The sequence below is a fragment of the Papio anubis genome, chromosome 1 (assembly GCF_008728515.1).
Source record: "Papio anubis isolate 15944 chromosome 1, Panubis1.0, whole genome shotgun sequence".
NCBI classification, from domain to species: domain Eukaryota; kingdom Metazoa; phylum Chordata; class Mammalia; order Primates; family Cercopithecidae; genus Papio; species Papio anubis.
The window spans coordinates 14,914,531-14,933,624 of record NC_044976.1 but is presented as its reverse complement, the minus strand read 5'-3'; the positions used below and the strand labels follow the sequence as shown (position 1 = coordinate 14,933,624).

General features: G+C 49.4%; 1 protein-coding gene across 5 annotated transcripts; it reads right to left on the bottom strand.

Moving 5' to 3' along the window:
* Window positions 1–534: 534 nt before the first annotated feature.
* Window positions 535–18,524, bottom strand: NECAP2 (NECAP endocytosis associated 2). Of its 5 annotated transcripts, XM_017957568.2 has the most exons (9): window positions 17,849–18,524; window positions 14,958–15,058; window positions 12,428–12,472; window positions 10,733–10,837; window positions 10,565–10,646; window positions 9,503–9,611; window positions 6,781–6,958; window positions 2,907–2,982; window positions 535–1,769 (listed from the first exon to the last, which is right to left on the bottom strand). In XM_017957568.2, the coding sequence occupies exons 1-9, from the start codon at window positions 17,938–17,940 to the stop codon at window positions 1,721–1,723; spliced, it is 837 nt and encodes a 278-aa protein (XP_017813057.1). In that variant the 5' UTR covers window positions 17,941–18,524; the 3' UTR covers window positions 535–1,720. The 5 variants fall into 5 exon arrangements, with proteins under 5 accessions (XP_017813057.1, XP_017813050.1, XP_017813074.1 ...); XM_017957561.2 differs by lacking the exon at window positions 2,907–2,982; XM_017957585.2 differs by lacking the exon at window positions 6,781–6,958.
* Window positions 18,525–19,094: the final 570 nt, after the last annotated feature.

Below are 19,094 nucleotides of genomic sequence, written 5' to 3'. Positions count from 1 at the left end.
AAGAAATGGGTCTTACTATGTTGCCCAGGCTGGTCCCAAACTCCCAGCCTCAAATGATTCTCCTATCTTGGCCTCTCAAAGTGCTGGGATTACAGGCATGAGCCAGTGCGCCCGGCCTCTTAATTTTACTTTTGACCTCTGGGTATCTGCACCCCTTTACTTCTTAGGGAGATGCTTCTGTGGGTAGGTTTGGTGGAAGACAGAAAGCAAGGGGCGAGGCTCTCTAGCACAGCCTGTATCATGAGACTCCACAGGAGAATGAAGCCCCACACAAAGTGATTCAAGCAAGTACTTTCACATCACCCAAAGGATGATGAAAAGACCGTACTATCCTAGAGAACGCAGGAGAGAAGGTACCGATTGCCTTAGACAACAGGGTTGCATTTCCTCACTTGGGCCAGCCTCATACCCCAGCCCTGAACTTTCAATCTGGACACTTGGTCAGTGGTGAGAGAGTGGCCATAAGTCTAGCTGTGGCACCCTGAAGAGTATAGCAGCCACGCGGCCAGAAACACATTCATCTTTCACATACAATGACAGAAGTAAAAACATTTATTTTATCTTAAAAATCTGGTCCCACAAAAAAGCCAACACTTTTTTCAGTTCATGGTCTTGACCCTTCAAAAATGAAATCTTTCAACTGAGAGGTGAGTTAATAAAAGGAATTTCAGAGGTGCTTTCAGATTTCTTATAAACCAGTAAACCAAGCAACCCTGGACGTCTAGTTTACTGAGCTCCTTCTGCTAGTCATTCACAGTTCCTGAAGGAGAAAAGAAATTGTTTGCAGATAAGGCACTTTAGAAACCACCAAAGAGAAAACCCAAGTCTGCCAGGAGCGGCACTGTGAACCTGCGAGCCGAGAGGGCCACCAGCAGACAGAGTGCCGACTCCCACAGCCCCATGACAACAGCTTCCACCTTCCTGCCCCAACACTGTTCCGTCTGGCTTCCAGCACCCACCCTGGCTCTGTGTTGCCTACCTGGCCGAGAATACAAGGGAACCAGACAACTGGCCAGAGATGAACACTGCTGCCTGAAGCTCAGGGCAGCGGCACACAGTGAGGAATCCCTTCAGAGGCCCCTGCTGCGGCACGCTGAAGGAGCAGTTCCTTTTGCAAAGATGAGTTAGTACGGATCAGCACATTAGCAAAGCAAAATATTTAAACATTTTCAAAAGCTGCTAATCCTTCCAGTTTCCCTCCTGATTGTGAGCTCAAGCTGCAGCCTCTAAACCTGCTAAACATCAGGAAGAAACCCCTCCTCTGGAGGGCAGATGGACTGAAGTGGCTACAGCCAGTGTGGGTACAGAAAGCTTCCCGCTGAACAGTGATCACATGACACCTGTAGACCCTGGGAAGGGCTGGTCTGAATCCAGGCAGCAAACTTAACCTATTCTTTTGCTTTGGGGGCTTGTGTTTAATAGGGGTCATCGCAATGGAAGAAGTCTCAGAATCTCTCTCATGTCAAGAGGACAGATGGGGACAAGGATCCTGGAGCTTTTCTTCTCCTGTGTTCTGGTTGCATACTTGAATCCCAGGAAACAGTGTGACATGGTGCCAATTTACTGCCCAACATGCCCAGTTTGTCAACAGAGCCAGACAAGGAGAGGAGAGATTCATGCTCCAAACACAGGCCAGCTGAGGAGTGCTTCTCCCTCCTTCCTTTGGCCCAGACGAGGGAGCTCCTTCCCAGAAGTCACATGAGGAAAAATTGTGCTCAGGTCAGAATTGGACCCAGCCTGTGCCGGGCTGGGTCTGGCTGGAAGTTGATCTGTAAAGAGAAGACAGGGAAGGGTGGGGGAGTTCAGATCTTTGAAAATCCAAAGCAGATAAAAGGTGGTTTCTCTCTGGACAGAAAAAGCTCTAAGAAGCCAGTTCCTAAATGTTCTAAAGCAGCAGTCAGCAAACTTTGGCACAGAGACCAAATCTGGCCCTCAATTTTTTTTTAAAATAGTTAATGTAACTGTATTTATCATTTTTGTGCGTGGTTTTGTTTTGTTTTGGTTTTTTTGAGACAGGGTCTCACTGTCACCCAGGCTGCAATGCAGTGGCACACTCAAGGCTAACTGCAGCCTCAACCTCTTGAGCTCAAACGATCCTCCTACCTCAGCCTCCCTAGTAGCTGGAACTACATGACCGGTTAATTTTTGTATTTCTTTTAGTAGAGACAGGGTTTTGCCATGTTGCCCAGGCTGGTCTCGAACTTCTGGCCTCAAGTGATCTGCCTGCTTCAGCCTCCCAAAGTGCTGGGAATACAGGTGTGAGCCAACACGCCTGGCCGAAGAGGCTTAACCCCTTTCCCATCTAGAAAAAAAGAGCACAGCTCACTGCCAGCCCTCATTTAATTTTACATAAACACGCTCTTTGAGGCTGAAGCAAATCTGACTGATTTTCAATGTGAAAATAAAATATAAAATACAAAAACTGTTCTTGGAGTTATTCCAGAATCATCTGAATCATCAGAACTGTCTATTGTGGGAAAAATCAGACTCCTCAAATGAATCTTAGGCTAAAAACTGTTTAAGAACGATGTTAACATTACGTGTAAGAATGCTGCGTTTTCTAGGATTTGACATTTTCAGCAATCAATAATTACTGTATTTTGGGCTGGGCATGGTAGTTCATGCCTGTAATCCCAGCACTCTGGGAGGCTGAGGTAGGCAGACTGCCTGAACCTGAAAGGCAGAGTTTACAGTGAGCCAAGATCATGCCATTGCACTCCAGCCTGGGCAACAAGAGCGAAACTCCCTCTCAAAAAAAAAAAAAGGAAAAAAAAAAGAACAGAAAACATCCAAATTAAAACTGTTACTCCTAATCCTAACACCAGAAGGCAGGCATGTGGAACAATACAAGGTTTGTAGAGCAACGGCCCTGGCCCCAGTCCCCCACAGAACATGGCCCTCCTCACCCTGTAGATTTGGTAAAGTCTCCCCAGATGTCAGCGGTGGCAGGCTTGGGCTGTGGCCAGGGTACAGGAGCACCTCCTATTGATGTTCCCGAGTCCGACCCATAGGAAGAGAAGAGGGGACAGAGGAGTCAGAGACCTCTCTTTCTGGTTGTTTCCATGACCAAATCATAAGACTCAGTGAACAGTCTCATGACACCAGGTAGCTGGGAAAGCCACACCAAGACAAGTTTTTGGGCAACAAAACACCACTGGGTTGCCACACTTCCAGCATCTTCCCACCAGCCCTTGAGGGCTCTGGAGAAAAAGCGGAAAGCCACATACAAGGTGGAAGGAGGGGTGCCGGCGGAGTTGGGGTTAGTCTCACGTCATCTATCATGCATACCTGAAGCTGACTTTGTTATCAACCGTTCATGTTGAAATCTGTTTAAAATTTACTATAACCTGGCTCAGCTTCTTGAACGGAGAATGTCCACCAAAACTGCAAGATCATCTTCATATCAAGCCTGCACTACCATGTCTGGATCAACTAGCTGAGAACATTATGTGCCAGCCACGTGCCGAGTCTCAGGCCCCAAACTGGTTAGGGGTCAGGAAGAGCGTTCCCAAGAGCTCACACAGAAGCGCATTCCTATTTCTCCACCAAGGTGGGTGACACCATGGGGCTACAATGCCTGCTCTTGTGCTTTTCTGGCACCTCCCCCAGTGCTGCCATCTGTCCCTTCTGAAGGGCCTGTGTTTGCCACACTCCGCCTTCACATTAATTTGCTATTTCTAATCTGCTCTGGGCCAGGAGAACAGATAAAACTAGGGCCCTCAATGCTCACCAAGTGCTCAAGGCACATTATCTTCTGTGAACCTCACCCCAGCCTCTAGGGAAAGAGATTGGGACGAGCCATGTGACTGTGCAGGTCATTTCAGTTTCCATTCTCCTACCTCTAAAATGGTGAAAATAACAGAACTACTCCATAGGACTGGTGTGAGGATTAAATACCCATGGAATGCTTAGAACAAGTCCAGCATATAGTGGCAATAACGATATTAATAAAATGAGAGCTAACATTCAGTAAGCACTTAGAATGTTCCAAAAATTGTTCTAAGTGCTATACATAGATTAGTTTATTTGATCCCCACAAGAAACCTATATTTTAAGTATCATTACCTCCCCTATCCTACAGATGAGAAAAATGAGGCATGGAGAAGTGATTTTCTAAAGATCACAAAACTGGGCTGGGCACAGTGGCTCAGCCTGTAATTCCAGCACTTCGGGTGGCCAAAGCAGGTGGATCACCTGAGGTCAGGAGTTTGAGACCAGCCTGGCCAACATGGTGAAACCCCTGTCTCTACTAAAAATACAAAAATTAGCCAGGCATGGTGGTGCACAGCTGTAATGCCAGCTACTTGGGAGACTGAGGCAGGAGAATTGCTTGAACCCAGGAGGCGGAGGTTGCCGTGAGCTGAGATCATGCCACTGCTCTCCAGACTGGGCAACAGAGTAAGACTCCATCTTAAAAATAAATAAGTAGGCCAGGCATGGTGGCTCATGCCTGCAATCGCAGCACTTTGGGAGGCCAAGGCGGGAGGATCACCTGAGGTCAGGAGTTCAAGACCAGCCTGACCAACATGGAGAAACCCCGTCTCTACTAAAAACACAAAATTAGCCAGCCGTGGTGGTACATGCCTGTAATCCCAGCTACTCAGGAGGCTGAAGCAGGAGAATCACTTGAACCTGGGAGGCAGAGGCTGCGGTGAGCTGAGATCATGCCGTCACACTCCAGCCTATGCAACAAGAGCAAAACTCCATCTCAAAAATAAAAAATAAAAATAAATTAATTAATAAAGATCACAAAGCTGGTAAGCTGAAATTTGAACCCAACCATATTGTTCATATAGTAAGTGCTTCATAAATGTTGCTATTTATGACTTATTATCTGACACCATTTTGTTTGTAGATATGCTAACTGCCTGTCTCAGACACCAGAACACAAGCCCTTGAGAACTAAAACTTGATGCTATACCTGCCAGTTGCCTAGAACTCTACCCGGCACACAGCAAGCACACCATATTAAAATTAAAATGCTGTTAAAAATGAATCAGCAAGGCCAGGTGTGGTGGCTCATGCCTGTAATCCCAGCACTTTGGGAGGCTGAGGTGGGCAGATCACAAGGTCAGGAGATCGAGGCCATCCTGACCAACATGGTGAAACCCTGCCTCTACTAAAAATATAAAACTTAGGTGGGCGTGGTGGTGCATGCCTGTAATCTCAGCTACTCGGGAGGCTGAAGCGGGAGAATCATTTGACCCCAGGAGTCAGAGGTTGTGGTGAGCCGAGAACATGCCACTGCTCTCCAGCCTGGGTGACAGAGCAAGACTCCATCTCAAATAAATAAATAAATAAATAAATAACCATCAGCAACCAAGGGATGGCCTAAGGTAGTAGCTCTCAGACTTTAGTCAACACACAAACATGAATAGACATAAGGCCTGGACAAAGTGGCTCACGCCTATAATCCTGGCACTTTGGGAGGCCAAGACGGGCGGATCACCTGAGGTCGGGAGTTCAAGACCAGTCTGACCAACATGGAGAAACCCCGTCTCTACTAAAAATACAAAATTAGCTGGGTGTGGAGGCGCATGCCTGTAATCCCAGCTACTCGAGAGGCTGAGGCAGGAGAATCACCTGAACCCAGGAGGCAGAGGTTGCGGTGAGCCGAGATCATGCCATTGCACTCCAGCCTGGGCAACAAGAGCAAAAAGACTCCGTCTCAAAAAAAAAAAAAAAAAGAATAGACATAAGAATGCAGATTCCTGCCCCTATCCCCCAGCGATGCCAAGGCAAGTGATCCTATGACCCCACTCTGAGAAATAACGCTTAAAGAACAGTTCCCAGTACCAGGCAGGGGCTCTCTGACGGCCCCTTCTGCCAATCTCCAGGTTAGAGTATTCCCCCCACGGCTGAAACCTAAAGCTTGACCTCCAGATAGGGCAGCCGATGTTGGGGATGCTTAGGAATCAGCACAGCAGGAAGGCTTCCTGCCTGCAAGCTGGAGAGAGCTGTGGGCAGAAGGCAGGCTGGTAACAATCGCCCAGCCCAGGGAAGGCCAGGAGCATCAAGCTGGGCTGGGCAGGGTGGGGAGGTAGAGGCAAAGGGCTGGCACCCCAGCGTGGTCAGAGGCTGACACTAGACACTCACTTCCAGAATCCCAGGGTCTCCAAAGGGCTCCTCAGCACAAGCTGCCAGGGCAAATGCTCTCAGCTTTCCACACCCGAGGTGCTCACTCCAAACGAAATTTCATTTCCCACCACTCACCTTGGCATACCTTATGCTGTACCCATCTCCCTAAATACACCAGGTATCTAAAAGTCTTGGCCTCATTCATGTTCTCTCTGCCTGGAATGCCAACCACTCCCACTCTATCTGCTTCCTTCAAGGTCCAGATCAATGTCACCTCTTTCATGAAACCTCCCCAGATCACACTAGCTGATGGTGGGTCTAGGCCTACACATTTGGTCTCTGTGCTGTGACTCATCTCTCAAACTACACGTGAGCAGAGACAGTGTCTCCATTACCCACTCACTCAGTACCCACTGAGCACACACTGGGAACCAGGAACTGACATGTTGATGATTTCACAGTAACAAACAAATCCCAGCCCTGGCCTCTCAGGGGAAGGCAGACGCCATAAAGGCCAACTAGAAGGAGCCCCTTACCAGCGTGTGCAGAATCAGCTTTGGGTGCCCACCTTTCTTCTTTGACACGGACAGGTACTACATTACCAATCCATGTGTGTGACGGGGGGAAAACCATGGGGCCCAGCTGCCAGTGAGAAGAGGAGCACACAGGTACCGATCCAGCAGTCGCCCACTGAGCACTAACCTGAACTGGGAGCAACTGCTGGCTGGGTGAGGGATCCCCCTACAGCCAACTGCTCCCCAGGGGGAGGGATCAGGGTGGAGGTTTTGCCCCCTGGGGGAGGGGGAAGCAGGCTCAGCCCTCCTGTGCTGGCAGGCCGGGCTCGGGGATTCCCGGCTGCTCCTTCCTTCTTCTTCATGTTCTAAACAGGGAAGAGGAATGCAAATCAGCCAGTTCTGCTGCAGTCCCAGTGCTACCAGAAAACCCCACGAGGAGGGCCAAGGTGACCCCAGAGCCCTAACATCTGTCTAACCAAAAGATGGTCCTACCTAGCATTGTTATGAGCTACACTTAGTGCATCATCATTCTGAATCTATCACAAATAAGGTCCATTTTAAAACCCAGCACCCCACTTCATTCATCAGGGAAATGCAGATCAAAGCTATAATGATAAACCATTACACACTCACCAGAATGGCTAAAATGTAGATTATCAAGTATTGACTATGACATGGAGTAACCATTCATGTGCTGCTGATCGAAGTGTAAACTGGTAAAACTACTTTGAAAAATTACTTGAAAGGATCTATAAAGCTCAACATAGGAACTTAAACTTATGACTCCGCAATTCCACTCCTAGATATAAACCAACAGAAATCATACATATATGCACCAAAAGACATGAACTCAAACATCTACAGCAGCACTATTTGTAATCGCCCCAAACTGGAAACTACCCAAATGTCCATCATCAGTAAAACATAAATAAATTGGATGAATTCTCACAATGGTACATGCCACAACAGTGAGAATGAACAAACTACACACAACACCATGGATGACTCTCACAAAAATTACACTGAGTAAGAGAAAGAAATCATCCCAAAACAGGACTAGGTGTATGATTCAACTTATGAAAGTTAAGAACAAACGAAACCTACGGTATGTGAAGTCAGTATAGGGTTACTCAGGGTAGTTACTGGGAGGGGCCAGGAGAGGTGTTTCCAGAGTGCTGACTATCTTTTGCATCTTGAGCGAGGTGCAAGTTTATAAATTGGGTTGTTTTGTTTTGTTTTTTTGATCCAGTTTTGCTTTTGTTGCCCAGGCTGGAGTACAATGGCTTGATCTTGGCTCACTACAACCTCCGCCTCCCGGGTTCAAGCAATTCTCCTGCCTCAGCCTCCCGAGTAGCTGGGATTACAGGCATGCACCACCACGCCCGGCTAATTTTGTATTTTTAGTAGAGACGGGGTTTCTCCATGTTGGTAAGGGTTGTCTTGAACTCCCGACCTCAGGTGATCCACCCACCTCGGCCTCCCAAAGTGCTGGGATTACAAGCAGGAGCCACCACTCCTGGCCTATAAATTAGGTTTTTAAAATTTCACTAAGTTCTGCACTTATGATTTGTACACTTTTTTACATGCATATTATACTTCAAGAAAATGCTTAAAAAAAAAACTGAGCACCAAGCATGAGCCAGAAACCAGCACAAGTCACACAGATGAAGATAATATGTTCCCTACTTGTAAGGAAAGCAGCAGCTTAATAGAATAGTAAGTCCAGCCCTGAAGTCAAAAGACCTCAAAGACCTCAGTGTGAGTACAGCTGTGCCAGTTATTTGTAGCTCTGTGACCCTGGGCAAGTCCCAAACCCTCCCTAAGCCTCCATTTCCTCATCTCACGGAGGAAAGGGAGATGTTTAATTCACATAAGAAACGCCTAAAAACACTACCTGGCCCACAGCTGGTGCTCATTAAATGTTAGTTTCCTCCAAGCGAGAGAAAGAATCGCATCCCAACCAGTCCACTGGATTGGACTTGCATTTCTCTCTTAAGGGCCAGCTGGCCAACTTCAAGGATCCCAAATCACCAGCACGAAGCAGAAAAGAGGAGAAAGAGATGGTAAGTAAAGAGGAAAAGCATTATTTTAGCGTTACAAAGCTTCTTCAAAAAACAAATCCATCTCAACACAGTATTCCTGGCAAAAACAAAAACCAATCCACTTGGTCCTTCGGTGCCCCCAATCATGAGTCTGACCTCATCTCCCCTCTCCACCCTTGCAGCCAGGTAAAGGTCAACTTTAGGCGGCCCGGCCCAACCTGTTCCTATGAACAGGAACTGACCGGGGGAAGCCAGAGGTAGAGCAGCTCAGAACAAAGACACAGGAGCCAGGACAACACCATCAGCAGAAGCTGCCCAGGACTCCCAGTGTCCACCTCAACGCCTTCCTGCCAGAACTCTCCCAAATCTTCCTCATTCAAGACACAGCCTGGGATGAGCACATGGGTCCCTCCTGATGCACTCTAATAGCTAGGACAGAAGCACCACTTCCGGCAGCAAATGACTGATGCTCCTTCTCAGCTCAGAGGCTTTGCACCTGCTGGTCCTCTTTGATCACTCTTCCTTTGCCTACAGGTCCCTTCTTCCAGTAAGCCTTACTTGGTTCCCATCTCTATGGGCTGCATGCCCTTCCTCTAGGGGCCCACAGCACCCAGGGCATCCCTTAGTTATGGAACCTTTCCTGCCATGTTGTAATTACATTTTTACCTGCCTGTCTCAGTTTAACTCTGAGTTCCACAAGAATAGAGGTCTCTCGTTCACCCCTGGTGCAGGACCTGGCACAAGGCAGATGCTCACTAAACATCTGCTGAACTGAAGGAGCTGAACCGTAAGAAGAGCGATGGGCTCTGGGTGGCCACAAGTATCACGTGACCATGGCCACCACAGTCAAGCAAGGGTGGAACTCACTGCGATGTTAAGCTTGATGGTCTGGCCCTCCTTGAAGCCCAGGTCCAATTTAGGGCCTTGGTCTGGGTTCTGGGCTTGTTTTGCAAATTCACACTGCTGTTTCACCCACCTGGGGAGAGAACATGAGGAAAAAGGTGAGGAAGGAAGAGACCAGCTGCCCTGCAATCACTGGCTCACTTCACTACTGCCTGCCATCAGTCCAGGCTGAGCCTCGTAGTGAGACGGGGTGGCAGAAAGAGTGCAGGCTTGGGAGTGAGGCCTGAATTCAAATCCTGCTCTGACACTTAAGTAGCTGCATGCACATTGGTTTCCTCGTCAGCAAAATATGCCCACAATTCTATAGGTCTTCAAGATGGCTACGAGTTCAGTGAGATCACTCATGTAGAGGGTCCTAACACTGTCTCTAGGACACATGTGAGAGCCTGCCCCTCCCTCTACAGCATGTGGCACAAGAACTAAGATGCGGTCTCTACACACCCTCAAACACTCAGAAGGTAGACAGGGAGACAAGACAGATACCCAGAAGTAGAGGGCAACACAAAGCTCCCCCACCCTCCATACCACACCACACAACAGCACCAGGTCAGGGAAGAGTCAGAAGCGCCACATGAGTGGCCGGGCACAGCCCACTCACTGGCAGCCTGAGTTCAAGCCCTGCAGATGGTGGAGGAGGACTTCCTGCCCTATCTCTTAGCTTCAGAAAAGGACATCAGAGCATCTGCTGGGTGCCCTGGGAATCCAAGCGCCACTGATGACATGAAGGAGCAGGCCCAGAAAGGCCACAGGAGGCTGATGAGGACTCTGACTGCTCAGGGGCCTGGTAAGGGAAGACAGGTGGCAGGCCCGAAGGCTGGGATGGTAGAGATGGGCCTCGGGTAAAGGACAAGGCTTTACAGCAGAGATGAACATTGGCAGAGCAGACAGGTGGCTTGCCCTGGGTTCTCCTGAGTCTCTGCTGCCAGACAAATCACACACAACCACTTGGGTATCCTAACCTGGGAGATCATTCTGTCCAGGGCAAGAAGGGAGGGGCATGAGCATGTGTCTCCCAGAACCACTCACTTGAAATGGTCCTGCAATGCAACATTGAAGTCAAAGGCATCACCTCGGTCCCCGAAGCCAATTCCAATAAACGCCCGTCGCCCTGGGGGACAACACATGATCAATGCCACCTTCCACAGGCTGAGAAAACCTTTCCCAAGAGGAGGAAGCACCAGGACCCATGCCTACCATTTCCATCTTCGATGCGGATCACGAAGTACCTGCTGGAGTCCGTCACACTCTCCACAGCTGTGCCAGGAAACTGATCCACCGGGGCCTGAGCAAACAGCTCCCCTGAAAGCACAGGTTAGGTTGAGCGCTGAGCCCTGAGCCCCCTTCCAGCCAGGTGTTTCTACCAGACTACTGGGCCTTTTTCCCGCAAGGTATCTCTAGCCAGCTGGGACAGATCGGCAAATCTTACTCTGGAATTCAAATCAAATCCATTCTTGCTAAAGGGAAGACACAGAAAATATAACTAAGGAAAGGCTTAAGTCAGAGATAGCTTACAGGTCAAATCTAGCCCAGCTTAGTATTCTGCCTGGCCTCTCTTAAAATTAAGCTCTATTAATGCTGAGCCTCCAAGCCAACCTGAGCAGCTGGAGCTGCTAGCCCATCCATTCCATCTGCTTTACCCACTTATATTACCTGAACCCTGAGTGTCCTAGAACAGGTGAGCCCTGACCTAGGTAATCACACCTGCTGAAGAGGCCCAGTACCTGAGGCAGGACTATAAGAGGGGCCAGTAAGCCCCGAGGAAATAAGGGAGGAAGTTTTCACACCCATAGGGAATCTGAAGCAGGCTGATTTAATTCAATCTGAGACAGGGCAAGCATGACTAGCTTTAAAAGGAGCCCTTGTGAAACACATCACCTTGTCAACTACAGCACTCGACAGGTGCAGCGCAACATAAAATTTCCACGAGCATTTATGACTGGCATCAGTTTTTCCTATGTGCTGACGTCTGTTGTTGCTTTTAGTATTTTTTGTTTTGTTTTTTAGAAACAGGTCATGGACTGGGTGTGGTCCCAGCACTTTGGGAGGCTGAGGTGGGGTGCATTGCTTGAGCCCAGGAATTTGATTTATACCCTTTTTTTTTTTTTTTTTTTTTTTTGCCTGAGATAGAGTCTCCCTCTGTCGCCCAGGCTGGAGTGCAGCGGCGCGATCTCGGCTCACTGCAACCTCCACCTCCCAGGTTCAAGTGATTCTACTGCCTCAGCCTCCCAAGCAGCTGGAATTACAGGCATGCACCTCCACACCCAGCTAATTTTTGTATTTTTAGTAGAGACAGTGTTTCATCATGTTGGCCAGGCTGGTCTTGAACTCCTGACCTCAGGTGATCCGCCCACCTTGGCCTCCCAAAGTGCTGGGATTACAGGCGTGAGCCACTGCGCCCGGCCGAGCCCAGGAATTTGAGACTAGCATGAGCAAGATGGTGAAACCTGGTCTCTAGAAAAAATATAAAAATAAGCCAGGCATGGTGGCACACACATTTAGTTCCAGCTCCCTGGGAGGCTGAGGCAGGAGGATCCCTGACCCCAGGAGTTGGAGGCTGCAGTGAGCTGAGATTGTGCCACTGCACTCCAGCCAAGGTGACAAAAAAAAAAAAGAAGAAACAGGGTCTGGGCTCTGTTGCCCAGATTGAAGTGCAATGTGCAGTGCATCATAGCTCACAGCAGCCTCAAACTCCTGGGCTCAAGTAATCTTCCTGCTTCAGCCTCTCACGTAGCTAGGAATACAGGCACATGCCACCATGCCCACTCAATTTCTTTTGTTAGAGACAGGGTCTTCATATGTTGCCCAGGCTGGTCTCTAACTCCTGGTCTCAAGCCATCCTCCCACCTTGGCCTCCCAAAGCCATAGGATTAGAAGCATGAGTCACCATACCTGGCTGGTGCTTTAAGTCTTTAATCAAATATCTTCTATTGAATCCTGTGGTTTAGAGAGAACTTTGTTTTTGGGGTTGGTTGGTTTCTTTTTCCAAGGCAGAGTTTCACTCTTATTGCCCAGGATGGAGTGCAATGGCACAATCTCGCCTCGCTGCAACCTCTGCCTCCCAGGTTCAAGCGATTCTCCTGCCTCAACCTCCTGAGTAGCTGTGTTTACAAGCATGCACCACCATGCCCAGCTAATTTTGTATTTTTAGTACAGACGAGGTTTCTCCGTGTTGGTCAGGCTGGTCTCGAACCCCTGACCTCAGATGATCTGCCCGCATTGGCCTCCCAAAGTGCTGGGATTACAGGCGGGTGAGCCACCGTGCCTGGCCTGTTTTATTTTCTTTTTGTTTTCTTTTTGAGACAGTCTTGCTCTGTCACCCATGCTAGAGTGCAATGGTGCAATCTCGGCTCACTGCAACCTCTACCTCCTTGGTTCAAGTGATTCTTGTGCCTTAGCCTCCCAAGTAATTGGGATTACAGGTGTACACCACTACAACTGGCTAATTTTTGCATTTTTATTAGAGACAAGGTTTTGTCATATTGCCCAGGCTGCTCTGGAATTCCTGGGCTCAAGCGATCCACCTGTCTTGGCCTCCTAAAGTGAGGGGATTACAGGCATGAGCTACGTGCCGGGGCTAGAGGTAATTTTGTAATCAAGGCTGAACTGATTCAAAACCAACAGCCCTAGAGTCTGCAGTTTCTTGTCAATTTATCTGCCTTCTGTTCCAACCTTACCAAGATGCCTTCAGACTACAGCAGTAATTCTCAATCGGGGTGATTTTGCTCCCCTGTCCCCAAGAGACATCTGGCAATGTATAGAGATAATTTTGATCGTCACAACTTGGGGGGTGCTACTGACATCTGCTAGACAGAGGCCAAGAATGCTGTAAAATATCCTCGTTGGGCTCCACAGCTCCCCGAAACAAAGACTCATCTGGCCCCAAGTGTCAACAGTGCTGAAGCTGAGAAAGCCTGGCCTAGAGTGATATGCTCATTACCTCATGGGAAAGTTAGAGACTAACATGACCCAGCCATGACCTTGAGCTAAGAGCACATTGGGGTGGGTCCCACAGGGGAGGCTCAGCCCAAGGCAGTGGCTGTTACATTAGGGAGTCATGTTAAAGTCACAGCTGGCCGGGGCACAGTGGCTCACACCTGTAATTCCAACACTTTGGGAGGCCAAGACGGGCGCATCACGAGGTCAGGAGTTCAAGAACAGCCTGGCCAATATGGTGAAACTCCGTCTCTACTAAAAACACACACAAAAAAATTAGCTGGGCGTGGTGGTGGGCGCCTGTAATCCCAGCTACTCGGGAGGCTGAGGCAGAGAACTGCTTGAACCCGTGAGGGGGAGGTTGCAGTGAGCCGAGATCGTGCCACTGCACTCCAGCCTGGGTGACCAAGTAAGACTCCATCTAAAAAACAAAATTTTTTTCAAATAAATAAAGTCACAGTTACCAAATTCCCCAGAGAACAACAGGTGGTACCATTCTCTTATGACACTACCTGGGGTGTCCCAGCAATTCTCCAGCTAAAATTCTCTGGTCTGGCCATGGCAGCTGCCTCTTCAAACTCCTCTGCCGCCAATACCCAAGTTCCCAAAGAACAAATCAACGCTTTGGGTTGCCTCGCAGTCCATAAAGCAATTAGAGAAATATCCGCTCACTTCCTATTCTCCAACAGTCTTATGAAGGAGGAACTAATACGATCCCCATTTCAACACGGAGGAGGCCAGGGCTCCAGAGGTCATGTGGCTCACCCCACGTCCAGTAGCTCAGGCAGAACATAGTTCTGAGAAGAGGCAGCCAGTTGTGTCTCTAAACTTTTGCACTTTCTTCTGCTCTACAAAGGAAAATCTCTACACATTACAAAAAATAAATGACCGAATGTTGTGGCACCTGACTGAGCAGGCACTGTGTCCGACCCCACTCGGGGTCTCAGCAGGGGGATTTCAGGCACACTGCCCTCCACAGCTCACCCAGATGCACTGGTGGCCCAGCACTTCTGAAGTTTCCCCCAAGACGATCTCTGCCACCTGACCCCAACACAACCCAGCCCGGCTTGTCCTCTCACTATAGAAAGAGCTGAGTAAGACAGTATCCAGCTTCTTCAGTTAATGGGTGTGGTCAGCTCTGGGAGTTACCGCTGCGTTGATAAACAATTCCTCAGTAGGAAGCAGAGCCCAGCAGCACAGAGCTGTGCATCCTCACCCGCCTGTCTTCAAGGCCACTTCCAGGGCTTCCTACTTCCTACCAGGACCAAGCTGTGGTCTCCTCTCCTTGGCCTCCACATTTTCCTGAGGACTCCTAAAAGGAACTGGTGTTTGACATGAAATACTTGTTTTTACACCTGGAGACAGTACTTTCTACAACTAAGGTGGGGGAAAGGTACAGCTTAAAGCCTGGCCAGACCAGACCACCTCTCCCTTCATAAAGTGGGAGCGCAGCCCCTCAGCTAGGTGCGGCCTCCCTTGCGGTTACCTGAGGTCCTGTCCTCCAGCTTGATGTAGGCCATCTGCCCCTTTGCAGTGATCCTCAGCCGGCCACTCCATGATGGCTGGTCCAGCTGCCACTCCGCGGCCCTAAGGGAACAAACACCACTGAACCTCTGCCAGAGGCTCCTGCTGCGTGACCCCAATGCTGGGGATGGAAAGGGCTGCTTATTCTAGCCCAAGAGTTGGCAAACATTTTCTATCAAGAGTCAGACAGTAAATATCTTTGGCTTTGCAGGGCACACAGCCTGTCACAACAAGGCCGCTCTGCTGCTGTAGAGTAAAAGCAGTACAGAACATGCACGTGGTGATGCTTTAGGTATCAACTATTTTCTACTGAGCACAGCTGTATTTCAATCGAAGTGTAGACATTGAAATCTGAAATTCATATAATGTTTCCAGTATGAAATACTCTCCTTTAAAAATTTTCCCAACTATTTAAAAAATGTAAAAACCATTCTTAGGTGTGAACCATACAAAAATACAGTGGGTTGTCACTTGGTGACCCCCTCTCTAGACCACAGTGTCCTCCTCCGAGTAGGACTTCCTTCCAGTTTCCTTTCTATAGAAGCAGCAGTTGCAGGGGCCTGATTCTGTTTCTGACATTGCTTGACTGCAGTGATCAGAGTGACCATTTGAGAAAAATGAGACTATCTCGAAAGAAAAAGTCAGCATGGAGCAATCACCAGAAGAGAAAAGGAGAACAGAAAAGCGAATGGGAGCTTAGGAAGAAACCCAGGAAACTATGAACTTACAGCAATGCCTCTTTTGGCTCTGGTTTGTTTGAAATGGGGTCTCACTCTGTCACCCAGGCTGAAGCGCAGTGGTCCAACCACAGCTCACTGAAGCCTCAACCTCCCGAGCCCAAGAGATCCTTCCACCTCAGCCTCCTGAGGAGCTGGGACTACAGGTGTGTGTACCAACACACCAGGCTAATTAAAAAAAAAAAAAATTATAGAGAGAGGCTCTCACTATGTTGTCCAGGCTGGTCGTGAGGTATTAGGCTGAAGGGATCCTTCCACCTAGGCATCCCAAAGGGTTGGGATTACAGGTGTGAGCCACCACAGCCAGCTGTTTTGACTCTTTTAAAGCATTAACTTCACATTTTAGTTCTAAGAAAAGGTCAGTAAAATCCCCAAATAGCAAGAACCGCAGGTGTTTCCAGGAGGCTTTTCTTGGAAGTCCCTGTGCCAGTTCTCAAGAACCCTGGACGCGGCTATCTTGAGGGCTGCACAAATGCAGACTGTCAATTCACAAATCAGCAGACTCAGTTCCAGTTCCTCTTAATAGGCCTGAGATTCAGGCTAAGGAGAGCTCCAAGACTTAATTGCAGGCACTGGTAGTTTCCTCTAAGCTAAACCAGCCAGCCCTGACAATCCATAACCTCACTCTCTGGGGCACCAAGAGGAACCAAACCCATCCTACTAAAGACCCAATAGGGGGCCGAGCGTGGTGGCTCACGCCTGTAATCCCAGCACTTTGGGAGGCCCGAGGCGAGTGGATCAGGATCACTTGAGGTTGGGAGTTCGAGACCAGCCTGACTAACATGCAGAAACCTCGTCTCTACTAAAAACACAAAATTAGTCGGTAGTGGTGGTGTATGGCTGTAATCCCAGCTACTCTGGAGGCTGAGGCAGGAGAATCGCTTGGATTCGGGAGGCGGAGGTTGCAGTGCGCCGAGATCGCGCGCCATTACACTCTTAGCCTGGACAAGAGGGAAACTCTGTCTCAAAAAAAAAAAAAAAAAAAAAAAAAAGACGCAACAGAGGATAGGGCTAGACGACCATCAATGGTTTGATGGTCCAACTACAGTTTGATGACAGAAAACAAATGTATTTTGGTTACTGTTGTTTTTAACACTATTTTAAAATATGTCATGAATGTAATGTTCACTAATACATCTTTCCACCATAAAATCAGCTATGAGCCCACGGTAACACAATGGAAAGTAACAAGAGAATATGTGGACGCTCCATCATTCTTGGGGTGCAGGCCAATCCCGTATTTCCGAAAAACTTGGACAACCATCGCCTTCAATAGCCACCCAGGCCCCCGCAAATATGAACACTCCTCACCACCACTCAGTGGCACAGAATAGCCATAGGCCAGGGTGTCTGTATGAAGTGTATCGTTGCTTCGTTTAATATTTTTCGTCTTGTTTTGATAGATAACACATACAAAGGGTAGTAAAATGCAAACAGTACAAAAGGGAAAGGAAGTCTCCTTCCAAGGGCGGTTCCCCTCCCCTAGGGCAGTTTCCTGTGTTCCCTTGCAGAGATACTCTGTATGTTTACAAGCGTGTGTGTTTATTCGTCTCAGGTAGAGATCAGAGAAATGTAGATGGGGTCCTCCCAACTGCTCCAGGCTGTGATCAAGGGTGAAATTCGTGCGAAGGGATCTGGGCAGGAAGGGGTCCCCAGGCTTTGACCGTCAGCTTAAAGCTCCCCGGGACCGGTCCTTTCAGCCGGCTCTGGGCTCCCCTCCCCTCCTCTCGGGTATTTCCGTCTGTGATAGGGTACCTCCCCGCTTAAGGCTTTTCGAGGATCCCTTCAAGGCCACCGGTTAGCGCTGAAAGAGAAGCGTCTGTGACATCACCACCCCCGACCAAGTTTAGGGTACCCGGCAGCCCACCGGGGTCCCTAAGCGCTAGATACGGCTTTAACGCCCTCCCCGCCGCCAGGAGTTCCGCGCGTCGTACTGAGACGGGCGAAACTCTGGGTCCGCCTCCCTGCTCGGGCCTGGAACTGGAAGAAGCAGCAGCATTAGCTCCCCCTCGCCCCAAAACTGGCCAGGGGTGTCCTCGGTTCCCGCAGTGGGTGTGTCCGGGTGGCGGAGAAAGGGTTAAATCGGAGCTAGCCTAGTCTGGCGGCGGGAAATCACCTGTAGCCACGGTTGGTAGCCCGCGGAGGGATGCGGTAGACGTGGACGTCAGGCTTGACACAGAGCACCGACTCGTACCCACTCTCCTCCATCGCGACGCCTGGAGCCCACCGGACTTCCGGCTCCTTCCACCGTTCCTCTGTCCGACGGACGGAAGCGGTGCGACTCTGTGACCAGGTTTCGGCTAGAGCGGCAGCTCGCGGGCCTCAGCACGGCCTCGTTTGTGCGCCCTCTGCTGGAAACCCCGCTGAAGACACGCGGCGGGAGACCTTCGGAGGCTTCTCTCTCCCTCCAGACGCTTCTCTCTCCCTCCTGACACCCTCGGACGCAGGGAAAGAGACCGGCGCCCGCCGTAGATGGACCCCTCCATATCCCACGGTCTGGGTGTGGATCATCCCCATCGCTTCAGTTCTTACGCCTGGGGCCCAGTTGGCCGAGAGGCAAAGCCATAGCCCACACTGCAGCATCTCTGTCCTCCAGCCTTTGCTGCCGCGCCTCCTCTGCCTGAATATCCTTCCCTCTCCTGACTAAGGGTCAGCTGGCCACCCGACCCACCACACTAAGTGGATGCCCTTAGCCTACCACCCTCCATGCTTCCCCTATGAGAACCCATTTATGTGCTCAGAGCCCCGTGTGGCCAAACCTCAACAACGAGTTGTATTCAAAGAAGTAAAGTTTGGTAACGCAAGTAATTTACGAAGATTTCCAGGCCAGGCGCAGTGGCTCACGCCTGTAATCCCAGCAGTTGGGGAGGCTGAGGCGGGCGGATCACCTGAGATCAGGAGTTCGAGACCAGCGTGGCCAACATGGTGAAACCCCGTCTCTACTAAAAATACAAAAATTAACCAGGCTTGGTGGCGTATGTCTGTAGTCCTAGCTGCTTGGGAGGCTGAGGCACTAGAACAGCATGAACCTGGGATGCGGAAGTTGTGGTGAGCTGAAATTGTGCCACTGCACCTCAGCCTGAGTGACAGAGCGGGACTCTGTCTCAAAAAAAAAAAAAAAAAAAAAGAAGAAGAAGAAGAATTCTAGTCTTAGATTTCTCCCAGAATATTCTAGGAGATACAATGTCTACCATAGCCAAATTATCAAAATCCCTCCTTTCCCACCATTCTCTCATTCATTCCTCCAGTTGAGGGCCTACCATGTGCCAGCCCCTATGTAGGGTGCAGCTGATCCCAAATCTCTGACTCACTGAACACCCCAAACTTTCCCCACCCCTTCTTTCCTTTTCTCTCTCACTCTC

What these genes read in the sequence shown, in the direction of transcription:
- NECAP2 (XM_017957561.2), bottom strand. Translation starts at nt 17,940, where the DNA reads ATGGAGGAGAGTGGGTACGAGTCGGTGCTCTGTGTCAAGCCTGACGTC. An exon ending in GCTACCAACCGTGGCTACAG is followed by an intron (nt 15,059 to 17,848) that starts GTGATTTCCCGC and finishes TTGTTCCCTTAG; the next exon opens with GGCCGCGGAGTGGCAGCTGG. An exon ending in AGACTTAAAGCACCAGCCAG is followed by an intron (nt 10,838 to 12,427) that starts GTATGGTGACTC and finishes CTGTGCTTTCAG; the next exon opens with GGGAGCTGTTTGCTCAGGCC.